Genomic DNA, 16,551 nt, shown 5'->3' with positions numbered 1-16,551 from the left:
TCGCTTGTGTGTTCGTAACAAATAATTGTTTGTTTTTATTTCCAATCTGTCTCAGTCGTCTTTTCCTTTGTTGGTTCAACACGGTGCACAAGTACAATTAGGCAGGAAGTTGTAACCCAATAATTTGCTTTGATTGCCAGCTCACACTCACTGTAACGCTCGGCAGTAATCCGATTGTGTGCTGAGGGCACGTGACCCTAATTAGCCAGCCACCCGTGACCCAAATTAGCCAAGTAAGGTATCATGCAAAGTAGTGTAACCCTGCCCGGATCGGCCATGCCAAAAGGCGTTCGTGGTTGCCCAGCAACTTTCCGGTGCGCGAAAATATCTGTGCCTGGCGGCCTCAGGACCGGCCGTTCGGAGGGGTGGAGGGGGACCCGAGGTGTGCTTCCCTTCGTGGCAAGCCTCAAACCCCAGATACACAACATTTATATTGCTCGGGATCCGGAGTTCGAGGCTTGCCGCGAGGGGAAGCACTCGAGTTCCTCCCGAATGCCCTGTCCTCAGGCCACCAAGCAGAGATAACTGTGCTCTTTTTTATTTTTAAATGAAAAAAATTAAAATGTTGAGGCTCATATAAGATCTAACACACAGAACGTATAACAAGGGGAGGAGGAGACAAGAGGGGCGGGAGAGGGAAGGACAAAACAGTGGGGAACAGAGACATTAGGAGACCTGTGGAAGGGGGAGGGATTGGGGTGGGGTACACGGGGTAAACAAGATGGACATTACAGGGACTTTCAGGAAGGAAAGCAGGGAATTTGAAGGAGGTGGGTTTGGGGTGGATTAACGTGGGTAAAAAAGATAATGGTTTGGATGGGGGGGAAGAAAAGAGATGGTGGTGAACAGTTGCTTTGAAGACCTGGAGGGAAGAATGGGATTGAAGAGAGTGTGGGGAGTTTGTTCCAAAGGCAGGAAAAAAGAATAATGAAAGAATGAAAGAATGAAGGTGAGCAGTGATTCTTGATTTTTGTCGTTTCACCAGAAGGAGGTTGCTGGCGGACCTCGAGGGTATAGCACGAGGTGTGCAACCTCTCCAATTCCTGGCGCGTCCGACGGGCCCACGCATCCCAGTCGCTTAGGAGGGGGAGGAGGGAGAAAAACTGAGGATGCCTATGGTGTGTGATTGGAGGAGCAATGAGGTGTGGTGCTGTGTGGTGAGGTGCAGTGACATATGAAGAGGAAAAGGTAAAGTTGTGGGTCAGAGGTGTTTTGGAATAAAGATGTGGGTAAGGATGGGTTTTGGAAATTAAGAAAAGAACATGTAAAGAGGATAGACTTAACGTGAGTGTAAGAAGCCTGTATGTGCAATTGCTAATGGACTAATGCTGCTTGTTCCGTGCTCCGTTCTGCTCACTCAGTGACCCCAATAAAAAGAAGAGAGAACCAGAGGACCAAGTGCTCTTTTATCATCCCCCCAGCAGGGGCAGCACTTGAGAGCGCAACATGCGGAGCAATGGGTGTTCTCAGTGCCCTCATCGGTGTATGGACCATTACCCAGGCACTTAGGAGGTGGGTCTTGCGAGGTCTCGGTGGCGGAAATGCTCTCACTCGTCCTGAATTCGGTCCCGCAACAGAGCTCCGAGGTCAACATGGGCGCCATGGTATTTTGTGGCGCTCTCTGGTCACAAACATGCACCGGACACCCAACAAGGGTCGTAATTGAGCGGAATGCTAGGGCTATCCATACCACGTTGAACTGAACCTAGTGCAAACTCGCACCCTGAGCTCGACACCAGTATCTCCAATGGTCTGGGCCACTCCCTTGTTCTGTTGGTCCCAAAAGCCGGTGTTGGCATTGGTGGTGATGATGGTCAAGCAATGGCAACGGTGGTAGGGCGGTGAGCGTCGTGGTGAGCTTTTGGCATGGTGATTCATGGTGGAGGTAGTCGTTGAGGTTGTGGCATCAATGGTGAGTGTGGGTGAGTTTCATTTGTCATTGAGGGAATTATTACGAAGGCATTGTGGTCGTCGGAGGAATATTGTAGTGTTGTGGTTCAAGTCTGGAAAAGGTTAAAGTGAAGTGTCCATTGGTTAATGGCGTGTGTGATTTGAAGGAGAAACGGCGTACATCTGGAAATGAGCTGCTTGTGTGCAGACAGCATTAAGGAGAAGCTCGTGTTTGAAATAAATAAATAAATAAATAAATAAAGAATGGGAATAAAGACACCATATATCTAAAGCCCATGCAATGCATTATGTCCCATAAACCCATTAGAGATAAGGGAAGGGCTATCGAAAACGAATGCTAATGAAATAACTGTCTCTGTACCGCTCGCTATATGTTGTGTGCTATTGCCTTGGGCGAACGCCGGTTTCGCAGAACCGCAAATATATATATATATATATATATATATATATATATATATATATATATATATATATATATATATATATATATATATATATATATATATATATTTCTTTTTTCAGCCAAACGTACGATGTTTAACCACAGTGATGAAAAAGATAGCTGACAAACCTTCAGCACAACGCTCTGACCACACTTGTTTGGATTCTGCTTTTGGATCAGGGTGGCACCATACACTTTGGCAAAAGCACCTTCCCCCATGAGGTTATGCACCTGAAATACTGTAGAACCTGCAATGACAGAAAAAAAAAACAATGTGAGCACAACTGTAAGCATGTTCAGGATGCTGGCAATACAGCTAGACATATACTTCGAACCAGGCAGAAATCCTCCCCACTCCCATCCCCCACCCAATCTGAGGTATATCATGCACATAGATCATTTGAACATTCACACGAGTATAGTTTACAATGATGCACTTACCCAGGATAATGGTATTGCCCGTTCTCACAGAAGGCATGGCCTCGCTGTAACTGTGAAAGTGAGGGTATGACGTGAGGTGCTCAGGAAGAGATTGCAGCAGCTGGTTCAGCAGTACTTCATTCCATGGATTATCTATGATATTGTCTGAGTAAATGAGCAAAAGTAAATTAGCAATGGAGTCCAATTCCGTCTCTCTCTGTGCCATTGTTGCTCCCACTTTACGTTGTATCTGAACAACTTGGAATTCAAAGCTCTCAATATTATTGGCATCTTCCACAAAGAAACAGAAGAAAAAATAAATCTCATAAAAGGTGCCAAATTTTTTTTATAAACCTTTTCAACATGTACATCCCTCAGAACAAAATAAATAAATCGTTTGAAAATCCTTTGAAGAAGCCAAGTTTACACACAATTACCTTATTTTATACTAGTAGTAATGCCCAGCGTTGCTCGGGCTAGCAATGAAGCCTGGCATTGCCCGGGCTTTCTTGCAAATTTCCTGAATAGCTGTTAGCGGTTCGCGGTGAGGGGTTAGCAGTTAGGGGTTAGCGGTTAGGGTTAGGGTTCGCGTTAGAGGTTAGGGTTAGCGGTTAGGGTTAGCGGTTAGCGGTTAGGGTTAGGGTTAGCTGTTAGGGTTAGGGTTAGCAGTTAGGGTTAGGGTTAGGGTTAGTGTTAGGGTAGCTAACCCTAACCCAAACCCTAACAGCTAACCCTAAAACTAACACTAACACTAACCCAAACCCTAACCCTCACAGCTTGGCGTAGCGGAGGTAAACAGCGCCCAGGGCAAAGTGGAAATTTGCGTCGCCCGTAGGCCTTAAAATTGAGTGGATTTGAATGGAAAATCCCATAAGGGATATCGATTTATCGATGTTTTTCGAATATCGGAAGTGTTATGGAAAAAAATTATAGCCAATGACCTAAGTTGGACCAAAAGCCATAATCGTACCGAATTTGAATGGAATCCGTTGGAGTTTGTGAAAATGCATCAAAACGAATTTTGAGGGTCCTCTTAAGGAAGACAATAATATCATTAGTATATGTGCCAAATCTTGTTTCATTTCATGCAGTAACAAAAATCTGATGGTGGAACAAAGAAAGGGGCATGCCGAAATATTAATATAGATTATTAGATAAAAAAAACAATGTACAACTGGCTACTTTTGTTACCTGGTGCAGATCCAGAAGGTAAACGTGCCGATTGTGTTTCTATAGGCCCATCAAAGTGGCTCCTCCTCAGGTTTTCCGACAACTGCTCGACCACATCCGATCCCTTGGCAGCTTTCGGATCTTGCAACACGTTTGCTACCGGCCTCATTGAGCAAGCTACGGGGAGCTGTGGAGTCTTGGAATTCGAGTGAGAATCAAATGGCTTGGGCATTTCAAGTGCAGGGCCAGAGCGCGTGGAATGCAACATTTTCACGGAGGAATTGGCAGAAATTGATGAGGACGACGAAGATGAGCGAGTGTCTCTGCTCGTTTCAATTATGGGGCTGCGTATACAAAAAGGCACAGTGAACAATTCAGAACCTTTGTCTGGATCTCTTCTTGCAACTCTTTAATGATGGATAAAACATTTTGTGTTGTGACTGCAGCAGCTTAAAGTGTCAAATCGCCAAAATTCTGGTTCGCTAATATGTAAACGATCACTCAAGTTGTCAAAACACGATGTCCGTATCATTCTGCTCAACTAGATTGTTCGGACTATTCAAAATTTTCAAGTTTCGTGATCATTTTCAGAATAACCAACTCTCTCTTTGGGCTATTTGTCTCGACGCCAAAATGCAAAATGGACAGCAAACTTGATATTTCAAACAAACACGTTCCAGCGATAGCATGGGTAAAAACTTGAGTCGGCAAGAATTTTAGACCATAGAAAACTGATTCAGCAGCCAAACAAATCTGCTCTTGGACCAAACCGATCAAAAAACTTTGTTCTTCTCATAGTCCTGACTCATTTTATAGTTCTCGTTGTCACACTATTGGCATCCTTGTATAACTTAATTCACCAGAAAACCTTACAGGCTAAGTGGAGAATTTTGATATCCACAGTGAATAAAAGCTAGTCTTCAAAAAACCCAAAACGATCAGAAATTTAACACATGGATAGTGTCTTCAAAGAAGACCAACCCAACTCATCCACAAAGTTTTGTCAGAATTCGTCCACAACTTTTCGAAATATTGTGTTCCACATTGTTTTGAAGAATCACTGGAAAAAAAAAATTAAATTCTAATATCCAGATGTGGATCCTCATCAAAATCAAATCAATTCGTCCTTGTCACACACCCAATCTGTCCACCAAGTTTTGTCTGAATTGGTCAACTTTTTGAGATATCCTGCTCACACAGCCAAACAAACAAAGACAGAGGTGAAAACATAACCTCAGTCCACCTTCGGTGGTGGAGGTAATAAGTTAATAAAAATAAAATCCAGCAACAATCATAACATCAGCCGAAACTTACATAACATACATCAACTCCAAAATCCCACCAAATGCCAACAACATCTCAAAAAATTGACAGAAAAACAAGGTATTACCTTAGTTTTTTGTTCTGCTGTGCAAACATGACAATGTCTTCTTTCGAAGCAGCACTCACAACATTGGCACATGGCTTCTCAGCAGGATGTACATGTTCTGCTGCGTTACCAAATGAAACACACAAATGCAACAATGTACAGGGCATTAAAACAAAAACAAATCACTAAAGTGGCATCATACAGTGATCAGTCCTGCCAATTAGCTGGAAACAGAGCTCGGGTTCAAATTACCAAGATATTAAAAGGACATTCGACGAACTTGTTCTCTGGGATTTTTACATCACGAGAAACACACTCCCTTAGGGTGCATTGGCAAGTCGTCTTCTTCTCCTCCCCCTCCCCCCACTGCAGGGGGGGGAGGTTACCTGAATACTACCAACACATATGCAATAAATAGCCCCGTGGGGAACCGACGGATATTTCACAAACAGGCGTTGTGAAAATGAGGGATTAAGTGGAAGGGACCACGGCCCCCCTTCCTTAAGTGGTATGGCCATGGGGAGCACAACTTAAGTTAATGGCATGGTTCTTATGTTTCATGAAGAGTTTGGTCTGCATCTCGCCATGGGTTTCTGAGATTTTAAAATAAAATAAATTACCTGAATTTGAGGCGAAACCCCCCCTTTTCAGCCTCTAAAAGCGAGTGGAAACAAATGAGGAGCACAACCCCATGAGACCTTACTGTTCTGATGTGTCGTACCAAATTTGGTCCATATCGGTCATGTAGTTTGTGTAGAGGGATTAGGGGAGGGGGAAATCCCTCATGTAGAGAGGGATTAGGGGAGGGAGTCCGTGACCCCATTTCCAGGGGAGATACCGCCATGGAGAGCACAACTTAAGGTTGGGGCATGGTCACAACGCTGTATGGTCAGTTTGGTCTGGATCTGGTTGTTGGTTTCTGAGAAGAAAATTTTTGGATGAAATACCAATATTTGGGGCATAACCCCCCTTTCAATGGGGCGCACAATCCCCACGACACCTTACCGTCCTGATGCATTGTACCAAATTTGGTCCGTATCACTTAGGTGGTTGTGGATAAGAAGATGTTTTCATGAAAATGAGGAGTTCAAGGAGGTCCCCTTTCCGGAGGAGATATGGCCATGAGGAGCACAACTTAAGGTGAATGCATGGTCCCGATGCCTTGTGGCGAGTTTGGTACGGATCTGTCTGGAAGTTTCTGAGAATACATTTCTTGAATAAAATACCAATATTTGGGGCAAAACTCCCCTTTTACTCACTTTATAGGGGGAACATCCAGATGGGGAGCACAACCCCATCAGACCTTGATGTGCTGATGCATCATACCAAATTTGGTCCATATCGGTCGGGTAGTTTTTGAGATGACGTTTTAGTGAAATGTTAATGGACGCACGTACGGACGGCCGGCCAGACACAGGGCACCCATTCAATGAGGTTATTTCTGAGAAATAACCTAAAAATTGGTGGCGATCAGGCCAGTCCTGTTTTTTTTTCTTTCATTTTCAGACAGACACGTGCATGCACCGTATTTAATATAGGAGGATAAATTATGTAATGGATGAGGACATTGAACTTTGAAACAAATCAGCAAAAGGAAAGTATTCATTTTTATTCACAAATGGTCTCAAATGATCTTCAGTTTTCAGGATGAAAACCAATTCGTTGAAATGAATGTCTAAGCCTCAAGGAAGCAAAAATGTCCTGGGGGGGGGGGGTTAAGGGCTGGGGCACAAGCTCATCAACACAATGGATTCATGAAGAGCTCTTCGTAGTCCAGTCCGATTCTTACTTTTTGCCAGAGTCCCCGCGTTCCACCTGGCACTTCTTTCCACTGAGAAGTCCAAGGCTGAGACTCAGGGTTTGCCACTTCCTTCCATCAGTAGTTTGTAGGCCATTTTCTTTTCTTCAACATATCATGGCTTGTGGAAGTTCCAACAGAGGGGGTGAGAAGTTTACAGCAACGGTTGAGCAGAGGGAAACGACAGACTAGGGTTGGAGACTTAAGCAAAGTACGAACAAACAGGAAATGCAAGAGCAGAAGGAATAAGTAGACGAAGGACATGTGAACAGACAGGACGAATGAGGAAGAATGGACTGGAGTGGAGACTCGATGTTATGATAAAAGATGATATACAAGAGTAGGGGGTTGGTACAAAATGGAGATGGTTCACCATTTTTAAAGAGTGGAGATTGGAACGTGAGAAGCAATTTGACAATATAAGTGGGCCAAAGAAAAATGAACAAGCACAGATCAATGGGAAAACTGCTCTTTTTATTTACAAGAAACTGAACATTGCTTGTAGAAAATAAAACAAAATAACACGACACAAAGGAACCAGGCACCACTGGGTATGCGTACAGCTCCCCCTCATCACATGTTGTTGTGAAAGGGTCAGGCGATACCCTCGGAGTACATAGATTGCCTTGAGTTGTAAGTAATCACCTTCCTGCAGCATTCAGAACACGTTATTTCAGCTTGACCGTGTAGGCCCGGATTCCAGATATCGCACAGGTGCTCGTTCTCAGAACATTTCCAGATGCAAAGCCCACACATTTTTACATCTTTTTTTGGTTTTAAACTTAGTCTATTTTCACTCCCTTCTGATCAGGTAGCTGAAAACGTTGCTCATGTCACAGGTTAAAATTGTCACATTTGTTCACAGTCCTTGCCCTGCACATATACAAAAGGTGATTCAACAAGTTAAGACAAACTTCCCTCCCCCTCCCCACCACACAAATGGTAAACCCTTTGAGAACCACAAGCATCTTGAAGAAAGTACCTTTCAGATACAAGTCCAATTTTATTACGAGTTTGGCAAACTTTTAAAATTGAAATTCAAGAGTATGCATGACGAAAAACACAAGTTTTTCGAATCATTAATAAACAAAAGAAAAATTATGGAAACGACAAAAGCTCTCACCCAGTGTTGGCTACAATGTTTGCCAAAGAACAAACATAAAGTAATCCAAAAATTGCAGGGAGAACATCAGGAATACACCACTTTAAAGTCTAGGGACATGCACTATGCATCCCTTGGTCCTGAAAGTGTTTTAAACTCCAAAGCTGCGAGATGCAGAAGAGTTCTCGGGCAGTAAGTACAAGTCTTGTACATGATGGTACACATTAATGCTAACACATCTTTTATGCGAACATGTAACACTGACCAACCTCCGAAAAGTTATGGGTTCAAATTTGGCTGAAGGGTGCAGTTGAGCAGGCTCTTAGACGATGGATTCTGATTCTTGAAACTTAACTTGGCCCAAAATAGTTGCCATGTTGTTGCATTGCTCGTAAACACACAGCTAAGCTAATTCGATACATTCAGGGAAAGGGGTGGGGAGGATAATCTGCCAACTCCACAGAATATGGTCTTGATGAAATGTGGGTGAACACTGTTGAGCTCACCGTTCTCTGAGCAACTTGGGATAGGCACCACACTATGCCTCAATAAAAGAAGCTGCTCACGGTATAACAAACCAGAGAGTTGGTGTCAAAGCCACCCAATGCTCGCCCGTTTATACATTTATCGTTTTTAAAAGACTAGTCTAATAATATTTTTTATAAAGCATTGCAGTGAAGTCTGATCCAAATAATTTTAAAGCAATATATGCATTTCTATATTGTAATCAGTAAAAAATAGTGGTAGATAAAAACATTAGAAAGGAAATAACTTGCACCAAAAACTTTAACATTTTCACGCTCACACTCACGCCTGGGTGTGCTCTGGCTTTCAAAAGGAATTAGCCACTGTGGCTAATCCAGGTTTAGAATGATTAGCCACAGGAGAAAGGAAATAGCCACATATTTTATTCAAAAGTTTTTTTTTTTAGCAATATGAAATAACAAGTTAATTTTTAGGCGGATGTGTGAGTTTGATGGGTGAGGTTGGTTGGATGAGTGAGTTGGATTGTTCAGATTGGTTGGATGAGCGAGTTTGACGTGAGATTGGTTGAATAAACGACCATCAGGGGAGGTGCTGATTGTGAGGGATGGTGGTGTGTGTGTGTGTGTGTGTGTGTGTGTGTGTGTGTGTGTGTGTGTGTGTGTGTGTGTGTGTGTGTGTGTGTGTGTGTGTGTGTGTGTGTGTGTGTGTGTGTGTGTTATGGTCGTTGTGCCTTTAGTAGGTGGTAGTGGGGGATGGGGGTGGTTGTGGACCAGGATTGGACCAACCTCATGCCACTCAAACTCACTCATCCAACCAATGTCACCCAACAACTTCACTCATCCAACCAATCTCACATCAAACTCACACATCCAACCAATCTCACACTTCCAACCAAAGTCACCCATCAAATTCACTCATCCAAACAAACTCGTCCTACTACAGGTACTACTGATTGTGTCAAAACTCACCTGGCAACCAACGAATGACCCAACGAAGCATGTAGCGCCGAGTAGCACTGAATCATTCCGGGGAAAAAAATTTTTTTTTCAAAAAAAATCAAAACAAAATTTTGAGACGAGACTCATGCGTAATTTTGGTCTTTTTTTACTAGTAACTAGTTTAAAACTACTAAAGTTAGTATATATAAGCTTGTACGAAATCACGCGCGATTCCCGTAATCAAAACATACAAAATGGCGGCCGTCTCAACGAAGTTTGACTTCTGTGCTAAAATCACCCAAAATTCGTCTAAAACGTAAAAAAAAAAAACCACTAAAACATGGATTAGCCACAGTGGCTAATGGGTGGTTTAAAATATTAGCCACAGGTAAGGGGGATTCGCCCTGTGGTGACGTGGCGAGCGGGTATCTCTATAGCTCTCTGTTCTTTGAACAGGCGAGCTAAAAAAAAAGGAAACCTCAAAAATAATATAGCTACAGAAAAATGGTCCACAACGATAAGTTGGAGAATAATTTTAAAAAATACTCTTGATAAGTGTTTGGATGCTTTAGCAGCAAAAATAGTGCACAAGATGAACCTTTATCAAGTATATCTGATATATCAGATTGAAGTACATAGGACCAACTCGTATTAGAACTTGTAAACAGATCTACACTCACTCGGGACAGGACCAAGCACTCTCACTCACTCATGGTGATGGGACGCAAACACGCACTCACTTGGGGAAACAGGAGGCAAGTACTCACTCAGGGGGACGGGATGCAAGCACGTACTAACTCGGATCCAGGGGACAGGATGCGGTATAGAGAGCTCACACAAATGCGTTCTTTGGAGATCCTACTGAGAACTGTTGCGTGTTCTCCACAGTGATCACATGAAACCTTCCACAACTTTGAATCACTATGAATACTGAATGAGAAAACATATTTTGATGGGGCTTGCGTTTTTTTTTTTTTTTAAACACAATGTCAAGGCTCATATAAGAGCTAACACACTGAACGTATAACAAGGGGAGCAGGAGACAGGAGGGATGGAAGAGGGAAGCAGAAAATAGTAGGGAATAGACGCATGAGGAGATCTGTGGAAGGGAGAGGGATGAGGCAGGGTACATGGGGTAAACAAGATGGACACTACAGCGACTTTCAGGAAGGAAAGCAGGGAATTTGAAGGAGGTTTGGGGTGGATTAACGTGGGTAAAAAAAGATCATGGTTTTGGATGGGGGAAGAAAAGAGATGGTGGTGAACAGCTGTTTTGAAGACCTGTAGGGAAGAATGGGATTGAAGAGAGTGTGGGAGTTTGTTCCAAAGGCAGGAAAAAAGAAGAATGAAACAATGAAAGAATGAAGGTGAGCAGTGATTCTTTATTTTGGTAGTTTTACCAGAAGGGGGTTGCTGGCGGACCTTGAGAGCCCTGCGGAAATATTAGGTGACATTTCTCAGACAAAGCGGGGGGGGGGAGAGGAGACTGCAGAAGACAGAAACACCACCGACCTGCCCAAGGTGAGAGTGAGAGATCCAAAGACTCAGCCTCTAAATAAAAGAGACCAATGATCTTAAATGCCTTAGTTTCCACAGCGTGAAGCCGAGAAAGGTGAAAGGCAGGAGCACCAGCCCAGAAGGGAGAGAAGTACTCCATCAGGCTGCAGATGAAAGCTTTGTATGTGATCATGAGCTCAGGTGTGCCAAGGAAGGACTTTGCACAACGGAGGATGCCCAATAGCCGACTGGCCTTGGAGGCCAGGTTAGAAATGTGGCTGACTTTTCCAGGAAAGATCATGGCAGATAGAGAAACCCAAAAGTTTGAATGAAAGGACTTCAAGAGGATTGTTGAGAAAGTAGATGTAAAAGAATCTCAAAAAAAAACTAGAACGACGTTGTCGATGGCACACCATCGCATATTCCCGCGCGCACTGCTTTGTCCCATTAACACGAGGTGAAATTTTATCTTGCAAAATGGATTGACTATTCTTTTCTATTTGATGTGCTTTATGACCAAAGACTTACTGTTTACTAAATCAGAAGTCATTGCAAACATGTCAACATTTCATGAAACATTAATTTAACACTGTCCAGCAATATAGAACTGTGCATCAATTTAATCATAGGAATGAACTGTGTATAATATTAATTATTCATAATCAATTAGATAAATACAGTGGAACCTGTGACGGTTTTCGCTCATGGGGGCCACATAAGTTAGTTCTTTATAAAATAATTTACCATGTACAATGGTAAATACACTTAAAAAACAAAAATCAGCCCCCATGACCCCACCCCCTCTGGCCCGGCCCCGAGGGGTCATATCAAAAATCCGACAGTGCCCATGCATATATCTACTACGTCCCAGTTTCAAGTTCCTATCTCAAACGGTGTCAGAGGAGCTATTTTGACCACCTATCCACTAAGCACCCTCTGATCATCATGTGTTTAAAAAAATGTTGTTAAATGTATAACTCATGAATATGTTTGATTTAAAAACTATAAAACAATTTTTTTTTTTTTAATCGACCCCATGACCCCAAACCCCTCTGGCCCAGCCCCTAGGGGTCATATCAAAAATCCAAAAGTGTTGTGCACTTCCCCGTACATATATCTACTATGTCCCAAAGTTTCAAGTTCCTATTTCAAAGGGTGGAGGAGGAGTTACAGGGTAAGACAGACGGACGTACGGACGGACGACGGAGACAATCACAATATTCCCGCTTTTCTTCGAAAGCGCGGGAATAAAAAAAATGAGGACACTCGGTAGAGTGCATACCTCCACCACGTAATGCCTGATCCACGAGAACATATCGGTCCCAATACGTTTTTGAAATATAATGCGATACAGTTCTATATCGTTTTTGGCCCGATCTCTCAATGGTGAATAATGACTTTAAAAATTAAATAATTCTCGTATCCAGATCTTCACCAAAATCAAATCAATTGGTCCGTGCCACACACCCAGCCTGCCCAGCAAGTTTCGTCCAAAACCATCCGCAACTTCTTGAGATATCATGCAATATATCGGTTTAGCACCATCTCTCAATGTTGAAGAATCACTCAAAAAAATTATCAAATCCGGATCCTGATTTGGATCTTCACCAAAATTGAATCAATTCTTCCTTGTCACACACCCAACCCATCCAAAAACTTCATCCGAATCTGTCCACAACTTTTTGAGATATCGCGCTACATATCATTTTTGGCCCAATCTCTCAATGGCGAAGAATCACTTAAAAAATTCCAGTAGTCGGATCCGTATCCAGATCTTCACCAAAATCTAATCAGTTCGTCCTTGTCACACACCGAAGTTGTCCACAAATTTTCATCCAGATCCGTCTACAACTTTTTGAGATATCCTCTACACAGACAGACAAAAAGACATAAAGGGGTGAAAACATAACCTCTTTCACCTTCGGTGGCATAGGTTAACAAAAAAAAAAAAGAGAATGAAAAGAGAATCTCAAAAAGTTTATGTTCACTCAATGTCATTATTCCACTTCGACAAATCAAGTCTACCTTCTAACTCTTGTCAGGTTCACTTGAGCACGCTTGCAACCACACTGGCAATGAATAATAACAATGATAATAATAATAATAAAATAAATCTGCTGTAATAAACCTCTTGAGATGCTTTCCAATGTGCAGAAAACCACTTTAAATTGTATTACCCCATTCGGAAGTTAGGCTTAATCTAAAATGTAAAGGATTCATGTGATCACCTTGTATAAATCGGTAGCATATGAGACATTAAAAAAAAGCAACAGAAAAAAAACCAACTATTCACTTCTCTTCAAAACCTTTTATTGATGATTAAATATAAAGTCAGATTTTGTGATATCAAGAGTCAAAAAGGTTGTGCTTTGAAATGACAAAATGCACAAAAAAATACACAAATCACAAGAAACTCCAACAATTGCTCAATCAACAAAAATAACGGAGATGGAACCAAAAGAGCTTGCAATGGCACCCTGGCACAATAAGTATCCTCTTGCAAATCAATTGTTGGTTCTGACTCTCGACATTAAAAAAAAAAAAAAAAAATCAAAATCAAAATGTTAGATTATATCAAAATCAAAATCAGAGTTAGATTCTATCAAAATCTTTGTTGGATTAAATCTAAATCAAAAAGTCGGATTTTGTGATATCGAGAGTCAAAAAAGTTGTTTTAAAATGACAAAATGCACAAACAGAAATCAAAGGTTAGAAACTCAAACAACTGCCCCAATTTTTTTTTTTAATAAAAATAATGGAAATGGAACCAAAAGAGCTTGCAATGAAACCCTGCAACAATATACATCCTGGTTCAAACCTTGGAGCCAATTACATCAAAATAATCAATTTTGATTTACATCCCAGAATGGTGCCACAAAAATCTGACTCTGCTGCTCCAAAAAAAGTTTTAAAAGAAAAGAAAAGGGGGTCAAGACAAATGAAACAAAAAAGGTTTTTTTTAACTGCAATGTTGACAGAAGACTCACACGGATTTATTTTCCCCAAACTTCGCATTTCTTACAGTCGGGGTACTTCTAAGTAACGTTACAACTATTTTGAGCGACAAAGTAGATAAACACTTAAAAATAGGTCAAATTGACCCCTCCGATCAGAAACAAAACATATTTAGACAAAACTGCAATGCATCAAAAGACTTTTATCAACACCATTTACTCATTTGAAAAGGTGGAGCAGTTTAGGGGAGAGGGGAGAGTGGGGTCAGTCCAACCTCACTCACAACAGAGCAATTTTTTTTTTTTTTTAAACGTTAACTTAAAAGTTTTACAGAAACCACCACCACGTGAATAAGTGCAACTACAGAGTTAGATTTCTTTGCTCTTCAGTTTGCATACCACCTAAATGACCCACACTGAATAAATGGAGCATTTCATTTGAAGAACGTTGCCCGGCTGAATCAATCCAGCAAGAAGATATTTAAACTGACATGGCATATGGAAAGGAGCATTAAAGCAGTTTGTCAAATTGCTCAGGCTCACCCGTGGACTGAAACTCGGTAGCGGTGAGCATGCGGTCACAGGGCGTCGAGACGAGGACGGCATGTCTGGCAAAGGCGCAAGTGTTCATGGGGCTGAAATTTAATGTCTGACACAGGGTCGTGTCGTGCCATTTCAGTGGGCACGTGTCCTGCAGCATTTCCTGCTAAGACATGACAAAACAGGATTCAAAGCGCATCCGTTAAAAAAATAAACCAACAGCAAGACAGAATCAAACTAGTTCACTCTATTCCAAAACAGTTCATGCAATCGATTACAAATATGGAAAAGCAGAATTGATTGAGCACCAAAATCCAAACACAGAAGAGTAACAAAATAGGTTCAGAGATGAATCATGTGGGATTGGAGGGTGGACAGAGGGTTTTACAACATACAGCGTGGCACTTGTGATGCAAAACATTTCAAAGCAAATCACGAACAAAAGGAAGAACCACAGCTGTTCACCACCATCTCACATCATCCCCTTTCAAAACCATGATCTTTTGTACCCATTAACCCCCCCCCCCCCACCCAATTGTCAGGTCAGGTCAGATTAGATTAGATCTGTGACTTGCTACAGGTACCATGTAAACCTGTACAAACCTGTTTCATGGTTGGGTTGTCGGTGACTAAACCATGTACCCCACCAAGTTTCCTGGTGGGGAGGGTGTATGATGTGGACACCCAGCAGGATGGAAAACAAAACCTGTCAAAGGGCGAATGAGCACCTTGTGAGCCAACAGCCATCCAAATTGAGTGCCCAACTGTCTGCGGTTGTCCTCCTGCAGTTGGGTTACTATTTTATTAGGTTGGTGGCAGGATTTGACTCCAGCCACCGTAAAACCTTTCATTCTGCAAAACATATTAAAAGCACAAAAAAAAAAACCTGAAAACAGACTCCATGGGAGTACCTCCTGTGCAGCTGCCCTCCGCAGGGAAGCTCATCGGATGACAGGATTGGGCAAAGCCTTTGGGACCCCCAATCTTTCATCCATCCATTGGGACCATACTCTGCCGAGAGCGTTGGTGCTGCCGAAGCAGTCTCCTTGGCTATTGGGTACAATCCTGGACGGGTCGCCACTCCGACAAAGAGGAGGAAAACCATGGGATAACCTTCCTGGGTCAGATTGCAGTAGTGTGTGTCGGGGTGGTGCTGAGGTGTCTTCCACCAGACTGCGGTCTCCTTGGGTTAACATGAGGCGGTCCCTCCGGGTGGGTGCCTGGAATTTCCTATCCCTGAGAGACGACGGTTACCAGTCTCTGTTATCACCTGAGCTCAAGTGTTTGGATCGGTATTGCAGCACTCTGAGGTTCGGAGACCGGATTGTGGCGAGATCATGGTAGGTGGTTACACATACTATTGGTCTGGTCGCTCTGATGGTTACCATGCCCAAGGAGTTGCTGTAGCTGTGTCCAATAAGCTGACTCCAATGATAATTGAGGTAACACCGAGAAAACGAGCATATTATGAGACGAAGGATTCGTCACTCGTTCGGTATCATTTCCCTGGTCTCTGTATATGCTCCGACTGAAGCGAGTGATCTCACCGTGAAGGATGCAATCTTTGCCACGCTAGAGTCTGTGGTTAATCAGTGCCCCAGGCGAGATACTCTTCTCGGCTTGGGGGATTTCAATGCATCAAGTGGAACTGAGAGGCGATGGTTATGAGACATGTGTTGGTCCCCCATGGGTCTGGAACTGTGAACCAGAATAGCACGAAGTTCCTTGACTTTGCAAGAAGTCATGGAATTAGGGTGGCTGGTTCATGGTTTCAGTGCCCACAAGCTCATCACTGGACTTGGTATTCCAATGCTGGTGGTGTGGCAAAGGAGAATGACCATGTGCTCGTTGATCCAGAACTGCAGTGTCTACCGAAGTGCTCACTTCCTCAATATTGACCACAGGCTTGTTGTAGTAACTCAGA

At 42.6% G+C, this 16,551-nt stretch overlaps 1 protein-coding gene across 10 annotated transcripts in view; it reads right to left on the bottom strand.

Moving 5' to 3' along the window:
* Positions 1-16,551, bottom strand: part of LOC147022758 (uncharacterized) — a 102,379-nt gene that overhangs the window by 17,186 nt on the left and 68,642 nt on the right. For 6 of the 10 annotated variants that reach the window (XM_085887540.1, XM_085887543.1, XM_085887544.1 and 3 more), the window contains 5 exons: positions 14,631-14,793; positions 5,334-5,433; positions 3,965-4,287; positions 2,795-2,938; positions 2,483-2,601 (listed from right to left, as the gene is read on the bottom strand). In XM_085887540.1, coding sequence (XP_085743666.1) covers positions 2,483-2,601; positions 2,795-2,938; positions 3,965-4,287; positions 5,334-5,433; positions 14,631-14,793 — 849 coding nt within the window. The remainder of the gene's footprint in view (positions 1-2,482; positions 2,602-2,794; positions 2,939-3,964; positions 4,288-5,333; positions 5,434-14,630; positions 14,794-16,551) is intronic. The other 4 variants (XM_085887541.1, XM_085887547.1, XM_085887542.1 and 1 more) reach the window with 3 other exon arrangements.

Source organism: Eptatretus burgeri, chromosome 7, assembly GCF_056783735.1.
Source record: "Eptatretus burgeri isolate ZD-2024b chromosome 7, Ebu_testis_v1, whole genome shotgun sequence".
Classification (NCBI taxonomy): Eukaryota; Metazoa; Chordata; class Myxini; order Myxiniformes; family Myxinidae; genus Eptatretus; species Eptatretus burgeri.
This window is presented reverse-complemented; position numbering and strand designations above follow the sequence as displayed.